The sequence below is a fragment of the Piliocolobus tephrosceles genome, chromosome 3 (assembly GCF_002776525.5).
Source record: "Piliocolobus tephrosceles isolate RC106 chromosome 3, ASM277652v3, whole genome shotgun sequence".
Classification (NCBI taxonomy): Eukaryota; Metazoa; Chordata; class Mammalia; order Primates; family Cercopithecidae; genus Piliocolobus; species Piliocolobus tephrosceles.
Genome location: NC_045436.1, coordinates 26,262,850 through 26,273,022, shown reverse-complemented (window position 1 = coordinate 26,273,022; position 10,173 = coordinate 26,262,850). Strand labels below are relative to the sequence as shown.

At 39.2% G+C, this 10,173-nt stretch overlaps 1 protein-coding gene across 1 annotated transcript; it reads right to left on the bottom strand.

Moving 5' to 3' along the window:
• Positions 1–682: 682 nt before the first annotated feature.
• On the bottom strand, positions 683–9,329 carry NPY1R (neuropeptide Y receptor Y1). The gene is made up of 3 exons (XM_023228451.3): positions 9,204–9,329; positions 2,574–3,423; positions 683–2,473 (listed from the first exon to the last, which is right to left on the bottom strand). Exons 2-3 carry the CDS (start codon positions 3,270–3,272, stop codon positions 2,021–2,023), a joined length of 1,152 nt encoding a protein of 383 aa, XP_023084219.1. The 5' UTR covers positions 3,273–3,423; positions 9,204–9,329; the 3' UTR covers positions 683–2,020.
• Between the last annotated feature and the right edge of the window lie 844 nt (positions 9,330–10,173).

The following is a 10,173-nucleotide window of genomic DNA, read 5'->3' as shown; positions in this document are numbered from 1 at the left end:
ATTGGACAGGGTAGTCTTGAACTCCCGACCTCGTGATCCACCCGTCTCAGCCTCCCAAAGTGCTGGCTCACAGCTCAGCCGAATTTTTTTTTTTTTTTTTTAATTTGGTTAACTAAAGGACATTCTTAGGCTGTAATTTGATTTCATATTACCATTCAATGCAAAAAGTGTGATATTTGTTTGAGTAACAGGACTGATAATGCAAATTTCTAAAATCTAAAATGCCCTTTTGCTCAGTTTAGAAATGGAAATAATACAATAAAACAGAAAACATCTTCTTGGTAAAGATTAACTTAGGAGGAAGGATCCAAGAACACTGCAGGACGTGAGTTCAATATGATTATCAACAAGAAGGAAGGAAACTTGGTCATTAATCATTTGTTTCGGAAATATATTTTGAAAATGCTTCTAAGTATTTGCACTGTGCTATATGCACTAGGGACAGTCATGTTAAACAATTCTTGCCTTAAAGAAGCTTACGATCTAGCAAGAGAGGGAGACTGAGCCATTAATGGCTATACTACATCAATGGTTATAACCATCGATGGCTATACCACAGCCATCGATGGTTATATCACATCAGTGGTTATGATTCATTAGCAAGCAGATACAGGATGCTTTGGGAACATCATGGGAGGGAAGTCACGGGATGAGAAAAAATGAAACTGAAAGAGACTCCTCAGAAAAAGCAAAAACAATATTGATTTTAATAAAATGTCCACCTTTTAAAATCAAACACATTTAATACTTTATCTGTATAATACATTGAAGTATGTCTTGTTCTTTAAAATATAGTTTCTCCAAATGATTCTGAGGCTCAGTCATGATTACAAGATACATGAAATTAGGCACATTGACATAACACAACTATTCAGTAATCTTTACAGTGCATTATTTATAAGACGCTACAAGTCACACAGTTTATACATGTTAAAATGGGCTATATGAAGTATTCTCAGTTTTTGTGTATTTTTTCCCTGCTAGGTGAAGTGAATATTCTTTTAACATTGTACTTGGTGTTACCTCCTTTGAAAGATGGACATTGAAAGTTAAAAATCAGTCACTATATAGGCACTGCTGTAAGGATAACACCTTTTGTGTTTCTATATATTGTAAGTGGAAATGCCTTTTGAGTACATATTTATGCCAGAAAGCTTGACAAACACTGAACAGTCTGTAAAAAAAAAAAAAAAGGAAAATCTCTTGACCATCAATTCAAATGAATATAATTTAACTATTTGCAGCAATACTAATTTACTTTATTAAATTAATTACTCTGAAATGCTCTTGTTGTCAGGTACCAAAATAGTTTTGAAGTTAGGGAGCTGCTTTCTCTCTTCATTCCTGTGGGTGCCCCAATTCCCTGTAATATTTGCAGCCGAGAAGTATATATTTTTATTCATTTTAAAATGTTCATTTAAGTGACAATCAATTGGGAGCAAATTAAATCCTCCCTTAAGGTGAAAAAAAAAAAAAAAAAAAAAAAAACACCAAAAAACAGAAACCTTAAACCACTTCTGAATGACTTCAGACCCTCCTTTGGCTCCTGAATGCTGCTTTTGCATACTGTTACTGCTGTAACACATTAAAATGATGCCCATCTTAAAATAAGGATGGCCCAATCTATTGACAGTCTAATCTAATCTAATCAAGATGACCCAATCTAATGACAGTATTGGATGGCAAGTACTTCTGAAGTCGGTTAATAGTAATACTTTAAAGAAATTTCATTCCAATAAGTACAATATAAAAGTCTTTATAATATATGCATAAATTCACAAAAAGCACTTCAAAGATGTCTAGTTGAAACTATTTCCAGAAGACCCCAAAGCCCACACCTTTTGTTCCAAATGTAATTATGACAACTACAACAAAAGCAGTAAAAAGCAAGACAAGAAAATCTTAGTCATTTTCAAATGATTTCAACCCCATTCCTTGGGAGAACAGGTAGTCAAAGTATGTTGCAGGTTGTGCTTGTTTTTAAACAGACGTCATCAGGGACCATAGGCTATAAGTAGTTTCAGATTTTTTCATTATCGTCATTGTTGATTTTTTTAAACGCGACTGGGCTTGCTTGCTTCAAAGAAGTCTTGGAAACATCCGTGTGCATGGTGGACATGGCTATTGTTTCATAATCATCATCCCGAGACCGAAAATCACAAAAGTTAAAGAAGAACTGCAAGTCTCTCTGGAAGTTTTTGTTCAGGAATCCATAAAATATGGGGTTGACACAAGTGGATATCATTGCTGTGAGGTGGCAGAGCAGGAATAACAGATTGTGGTTGCAGGTAGCAATGATCTGATGATTCCAATCAAACACAGTGTTAAAGATGGTAAGAGGTAGCCAGCAGACTGCAAATGCTACCACAATGGACAGCAGCATGATATTGATTCTTTTGGTTTCACTGGACCTGTACTTATTGTCTCTCATCTTGTCCATCATGTTGTTTCTCCTTTTTAAGCGTATGTATATCTATGGAAGAAAAACAAATTTAAATAGAAACACTCATTTGATGAAGAATTCTGTGTAAAGAAGGTAAAAAATGAAAATGATAGAAAAAAAGTTTTCTTACCTTGAAGTAGCAAATAAATATAAAACAAAGTGGACCAAAATACTGCAGCACCAAGAGGAGAGTAGTATAAGACAACCTATGAGAGTCCGATGGAAATTGATCAAAGCACACGTATTTGTCTTTGTACGCATCAAGTGTTACATTTTGGAACGGCTCATCAGTCATTACTTGGTAGATCAGGAAAGGCAGAGAAGAAGCCACAGCAAGGACCCAAATCACAGCAATACCTACATAAGCATGTCTATTATTTGGTCTCCACCCTCGAGGGTTGATTATCAGCTGATGTCGTTCCACAGCAATGAGAACCAGAGAGAAAATGGACACAGTGATTGAAACACATTGCACAAAAGGATTCAACTTACACATTGCCTCACCAAAGACCCAGTGGTCCATTAATGTGTAGACAAATGTAAAGGGGAGACACATGATGGCGACAAGCAAGTCTGAGAAGGAAAGGTTCACAATCAGGATGTTGGTAACATTTCTCATCTCCTTTTGTTTCAGGATGATTATGATCAAGGCCAGGTTTCCAGAGACACCAAGAATGATCACAGCTCCATAAGCAAGAGCTAAGGTAAATATCATGGCCAAGGGCAGATGACAATCATCATTTTCAAAAGCCAAAAGCTGGGCATTCTTCTCTGAGAAATTAGAGTGGACTGAATGGTTTTCAACCTGGGAAAACAATGTTGAATTCATTTTGATTGGTTTGGTTGTTATGGATTATTTTAGACAAATGGACAGTATGTTTCTTCAAAGCAGGTCAACTGTTCAGCTTATTCTTATTCCCCATATTGGAATCCATTTACCAAAATTATTCTGAATTCTTCATTCCCTTGAACTGAACAATCTGTAAAGAGAAAATGACCAATTGCATTACTAATTTTATTGAGGGCAGTCAAAATGAATTCTGACTCACAGAACTCTTTAAAAGTGAAAACACTGAAATAAACAAAATGTAATCTTGTAAACATCTTTCTAAAACAGCAGAAATAGTGAAAACACACTGAATAAAGAAAAAATAAAATTTTTAATTGGACTTGCTTACAGAACAAGTCTTAGTAAAACATAGTGGTCTATAAGTCAGTGAGGAATATATAAATCTTATGCCCCAAGTCTTACATAAACAGTAACAACAGCACATTCCTAAACATTGTAAGAATATGAATGTATAAAAACCACTTAATGCACAGATTAAAACATAAGAAAAATAAACAAAGCAAAACAAAATAAATTACCTAATTCTTCCATATGCAATAGAAATGGAAGAATTAGTGTCAAGGTCAAGTTGTAGCAATAGCTCCACCACACATACACTGGACTGCTTTTTAGGGTAGATGCTATTCAGCACAAGTATATTCAACAAAAGATGATCAATACAGTGAAACATCAAAAAACTCTGCCATGAATGACTATTGAGAGACTACACAATGCTTAATCTGGAAAATAGTAGGAATGGTACAGATGTCTTCTAATATTTTAATGGCTACCGTGTAGAACACAGCGTTGAGCTTACAATGGTACATCTAATTATATGTACAAGTTAAAAGTAGGGCCAAGATGTGTACATTATTTCTTTAAATCACATCATTATGAGGAACAAAAGTTTCATAAAATGGAATTACATGCCTGCAAATCTAGCCAGTGTTCCATATACAAAAGTTTATAACCACCATATGAAAGACCATTTCAGACAGTTCTTGTACTGTGTAGGAGATTCTAACTTTAAGAGTCTGTTATTTTATTAATACACCAGAAGTTTTCAAGGATTTCTAAAGTATTATTTATGTAAGTATCTTTCCTACCCACCAGACTATATGTGTGTTCAATGCAAAGATCTAGATTTTAGTTGTAATTTTGATTTTTCACAGTATTTTGTGATATATTTTTCTCTTATTAACACAGATCACAGACTTGTAGAGTTTTAAAAAGTTTGAAATTATTTTAAAAACTCCTTTTCAAAAATAAGTCCGATGTTCCCTAGATTACTAAGTAAATATGTGAGACAGGGTTTCTTATGCTAATTAACAGGCCATCGTGCTTGTATTAAGAAACTGAATTTCATTCTTTTCTTTCTTAAATAAGACCAATAAAGAAAATCGTGCAGAGTTACTTCCATTGAAAGAAAGATAATAAACTTAATGAACCAGAAATGCATTTGCCTTTTACTTAATGCCTCTAACGAACCTTTCCTTTAATTGTTTTGCTTTCTAGAACATGTTTTTTTCTTTTTCTTAATATTATGAAACCATGATTTGGCCTTATAAAACTTAAGAAGATTAAAGTAAGGGTTGCTATAATGAAGTCAGAATGAAAATATTAAAAAATGGTAATGGAATGATTTCAGGTATGAATGTTATTAGAAACGTGGCTCTCTCTTCCTCTATGCATCAACCTGCAATGACTCCCTAATACTTATGTGATAACCACACTTTTTCTCTCAAGAATTCCAAAGGCAGAGAGAATGATCAGTGATTGTTAGAGTTTGAAAACAATCTCAAAGGAGCAGTAATAACTTCAAATTATTTGGAAATCTCTTATTTTAAAAATTCAAGAAAATTTAGCATCATATTTCCTATTTAAGTTACTAAAGAGATACTAAACAAAACTTATCAATTAATTATAAGTTTCCCTTCATTATTTAAAGTAAAACTAGCAGAGCAGGGAAAAGCTTTTTATCCTTGTCACCAAGTACCAACAGGTGAATGAGGACCCTGGTTTGAGACACATGAGAGAGAGAATACTAACTACATTCCCCAGCCTGACACATTAAGACCTCTGCATTATACCTCGTTTCCACACTTTACTCTAATAATCCCAATGTGAACGTGAATACACTGTTCTAGGCAGGCTAGTCTGTTCACAGTCTACCAAATATAGCTCTGCATCTCCACCTCTGCCATTCTTATTGCTGGGTGTTCTCTCTCTCCCACCATCAATCCAAACTCTGCCCATCTTTCAAAGCACCATTTGGTTCCTAGAATCCTTAATTGGCTCTTCTCATTTTTAATATAACATCTTTGAGGTAGGCATTGTGCATACTTCATAGTACCTTGCAAGTATAAGATTTAAAATAAAACTGTGTTGACTGATATAACTGATGCATGGTTGGAATAGTAGGTTCTTGGGTAAATTAATCCTAACATCAATAGCTCAATTCCATCATAGTCCTTGAACATGCAAAATGTATGCTAATCACAACAGCTGTGCTCCTAGGTCATGTATATAGGGGAAAATGTTACCCTTTATGTAAACAAATTATTTCTGAAAGAAAATTTATTCATTCAATAGATATTAATTAAACATTTATTTCATGTTAGGCATGGTTTTACTGGAGAGAATGTGACCTTTTCACTGAGTTTCTAGTCTTGTGGGCAGAGAAAGACAAGAAGAAAATTAGTAAAAATATAGCATGCTAGATGACAATAAGTATTATGAAGTAAAACAAAGCAAGAAAGAGGGACTGGGGCCAGGTGAGGTGGCTCACGCCCGTAATCCCAGCATTTCAGGAGGCTGAGGCGGATCACCTAAAGTCAAGAGTTTGAGATCAGCCTGGCCAACATGGTGAAACCTCCTCTCTACTAAAAATACAAAAATTAGCCAGGTGGGGTGGAGCACACCTATAGTCGCAGCTACTCGGGAGGCTGTGGCAGGAGAATTGCTTGAACCTGGGAGGCAGAGGTTGCACTGGGCCAAGATCAGGCCACCGCACTCCAGCCTGGGCGACAGAGCAAGACTCCATCTCAAAAAAAAAAAAAAAAAAAAAGAGAGAAACTGGGATTTGGGGGAGCTGCAATTTATTACTTGACTGTAAAAGATGGCCTCTGACTGTCTAAGAAGAAGGCGTGTAAGTTAAGACCTGAGAGGAGTGGTGAGTAGGGAAGCCACACAAGTATCTCAGGGATTGCATCCCATATGGAAAGAACAAACATCCCTAAGGCCTGTGTGTAACTGGTGTGCTAAGTAGCAATGAGAAGTGGGATAAATAAGGGAGGGACCCTTAGGAAATTAACTGGGAAGGCTAAAGAGGGGGGTACAGATTGTAGGGCCTTTTTTTTTTTTTTTTTTTTTAATGATCTTTGCCTATAATCCTGGGAGAGGTGGGGAGCCTCTGGCGAGTATTTGGCAAAGGTGTGAAGTTATATGACTTTGGATTTAAAATTACTATTCTAACTGCTGTTTTCAACACATTTAAGGAAAGAGAAGAAAAGGGGAGATTCATTAGAAAGCTAGTGCAATAATTTGGCAAGAAAAAATAGAGACAGAGACCAAGATGTATACCATGGAGAGAAAGAAACAGAAATATTCTACCCACTGACTGATTTGGGCAAAAATGAATACATATAAGAATTCACACAGACATTAAATTATTGCAAAGTACAGGCTACAAACGTAGCTTTCTTACAGATGAGTTCAGGTAAATGTACTGAAGCTCCAGTCTGACACCTTTGAAACGGTATTTAATAGCCATGCCCAATGAGGAAGCATTTTTCTTACTAAGTAGAAGTTAATTTAGCCATAGAGAAAATGAAAACTTTGTTTTTTTTAAGGTGTTTTCAAGTCTGTTTTACTAGTTGTACATTTGGTAGTTATTCCAGTGTGTAAACCAATTCTGCATTGGATAAAATGTGTATTTTCAGTGTACCTTAGTATAATTTCAAGAAAGAATAACTGTCAGAAAATAACAATACTAAGAGATAATTTACATACCTTATCTTTGCAAAAGAAAATAATTTGATATTTACTATTCTAATATAATTTGTAAAATAAGCTAGGCAGCTACAGAAACTGCAAAAATTAAAGACTGTTAAGTACCAGTGTAGCTGCCATGTGCATATAGAGACAAAACAGAGACATTTTATACATCACCAATTGGCAAATTAGCCCCCTGCAGAGGGAAATTTCCTCTTCTTTCTTTCCAATTAGAATGCTGGCCTTTCATTGCTTGCTCTTCGCAGTGCCGTTACTACTTGAAAATACAGCTCCCTGATCATAACCTGCTGCAGATACATTTTTTCAAATACTCAGGATTAGCTGTTCACCTCACTTGTGTTGGAAAAGAAATGTCAGCCTTGTTACATACAGCCTCCCAAAGTTACTGCTAGCTTATCTAAATGAGTTACATAATTCTCTGCTCCTTCCTTGCTGGGGAGGGCTTGTTCAACGGACTGCTGCCGTAAGACAATAAAGACTAATAAAGTAGTAGTCACCCAAGAGCACTCAGTTCTTAGTCCTGGGTGGGGAACCCGGTCGGGTTAGCTTTCCGCTGCCTCGCTTGCTTCGCCAGAGAGCCTGCCCAGGGTAGAGGACTAACAGCTACTGCTTTTCTGTTGCAGACCTGACAGACAAGCTCCACATATCCCCTGCCTGTGTGTGCCATCCCGCCAGTCATGTCCTCTTATAGGATGGGGAGTGTGGGAAGCAATGCGTGCTCTAGTGTGTGTGTGTGTTAGTGTGTATACACGGAAACACTCTCTTCTGCTCCTCTCCCGTAGGTTTTTCCTGTGCTCCAGAAGTTATCAAACAACGAAATGGGAAATGGGACATGTTCAGTCAAAATTCCTGTTGGCACGCTTACCCACCCACCTTTTTCATATTGTGTAACTAGGTGAATCGCCCGAAATTTACTCCATTCCTGACTCCCTACTACTTTGTCTCTCTCTCTCTCTCTCTCTCTCTCTCATCAGAAAACCTTTTCACTAGTGATAAGAGACTGGCAAAAGAGAAAAGATACAAACAACCAAAACAAGCAGATCCTAAACCCTACTCAATTCTGTCTTTGGCCCAATATCAGACCTTAAAACATTCGCATCTCACCAGTCTACCTGGGAACCAACGGCACACCCTATCAAGTCACCTCCACCTCCTGTGCATTCCCAATCTCCTAACCCAGCCATGTTCCGTCATTACTTTTCTAAAAGAAAGAGCTAAAGAGTTTCCTGATTAGAACTCCGATGATTAAAATCTTCGGTGTCCACCCGGGCGCAGCACCACACTCGAAGCGCCCAGTACTGGGGAGCGCTGCTCCACTGCAGCCCAGACGCGCGGAATCCGCAAGTGGGGGTGGGCTTGCGCTCTGGAGTCCGCGCCGAGGGCTACTCCCACCTCCGCCCGCTCCCAGCCCGACGCCTGCCGCAGGACCCGGGCGACGGCGGGCGACGCACCAAGCCCACCCTTCTCCGGCTCATCCCAGCCAGTTACTCCGCGAAAACTCCGGTGCGGCTAGAGCCAGCACCTCCAGTCAGTCCAGCACACACACGGAAGATGAGCGGGTGCGGGATAGACAAACTCGGGCACCTTCCTAGTGCCTCGACCTTTTAAAGAGAACCTGGGTAGAGGAAAACTTGGATCCCCATCCAGAAATTCCCCGGGAGCAGGTGGTGGGAAAGCCCGAACTCCGCGTAGGGGACCCTCTCCTTTCACCCGCGTCAGCCCCATACCCTTCAGCAGGAGCCCGCGAACGCTCCGGTGATTTGGAGCAACCTGCGACCTGCTTGCACTGGAGACCACACCTCGGTCCCCCAGAGCCAGTTTCGGACACTGGCGTCCTTTTTCTTCCCCGCTCATCCTTCACCTAGTCAATGAGAGATTTCGCAAAAGTCTCTGGAAAAGCATAAACTCGCAACTTACCTTCTTTGGAATTTGTCTTGTTCGCTCCTGCTTATTGAAGAAGGAAGGGTGGGAATGGAAGGGAGCAGAGCGGGGAAGATCCGCTGGTATCTCTCCTGCTCAGATCCTAAGGATTGATGAAGCTAGGAAGAGACGCCCCCTTAAAGCCGAACTCCACCTCATCCCGGATCACGTGACGGCGTCCCGCGAGTAGCGCCTGAAGCTCCCCCCGCCCCACAAACACCTCACAAAGGTGCACACCTCGGGGAAGCGTTGCCTAGGAATTTTGGAAAGAAAAGCAATCCAACAGAAGCCACACATTATTCGACACAGACGCCCGGCGCAGGGGAAAGGAAGCCCTAATCCCCACAGCCCTTGACTCCGGGGAAGGCAGGGCAGTTTCCCAAGGCTTGAAAAAGTCGGTGCCACTACGGTTTTCTTTGTTTGCAGGTCAGTGCCATCTTGTGGCCGAAATCGTACCCGGTTGGAGAGCTCGAGCGTCAGCCCAAACCAGGAATCAAAAGGTTCGCTGGGAAACATGAAATTCGCCACAATAATGGCACTAATATTTTCTTTTGTGACGCTCAAATAACTCTCACGCCAGTGCCGAGAATTTGTTTTCCTCAGTTTATAAGTGAATAAAGAGAACAGCCTTAAAAAGTCAAGGCAGACAATCGGCCCTCCTTTCTCTGGCCCACTGAGAAAATGCATTAAGTCAGATTTGCTCCCAGCGCTTAGTAGCTTTTTAGTTTTTTTTAGGGGAGAACCATGAACTGAATATTTCCCTGGTGGTCGAAATGAGTCAATGCAATTTTCTCGTTGATTAGTACTACAGTACTGAACATTATGTAGAAAAAAATAGAATGTACACCGAGTACGTTGAAGGCGGCCAACTCCATCATGGTGCCCGATGATTCAGGCCAGTTACTGACACACTGATCTGAGATGTTTTACCTGATTCTATTCTAGTTAAAAAAGTCAACGTTGTAAA

Coding starts and splice junctions, on each gene's coding strand:
- NPY1R (XM_023228451.3), bottom strand. CDS start 3,272: ATGAATTCAACATTGTTTTCCCAGGTTGAAAACCATTCAGTCCACTCT. Junction 2,474..2,573: donor TATTTATTTGCTACTTCAAG/GTAAGAAAACTT, acceptor TTTCTTCCATAG/ATATACATACGCTTAAAAAG.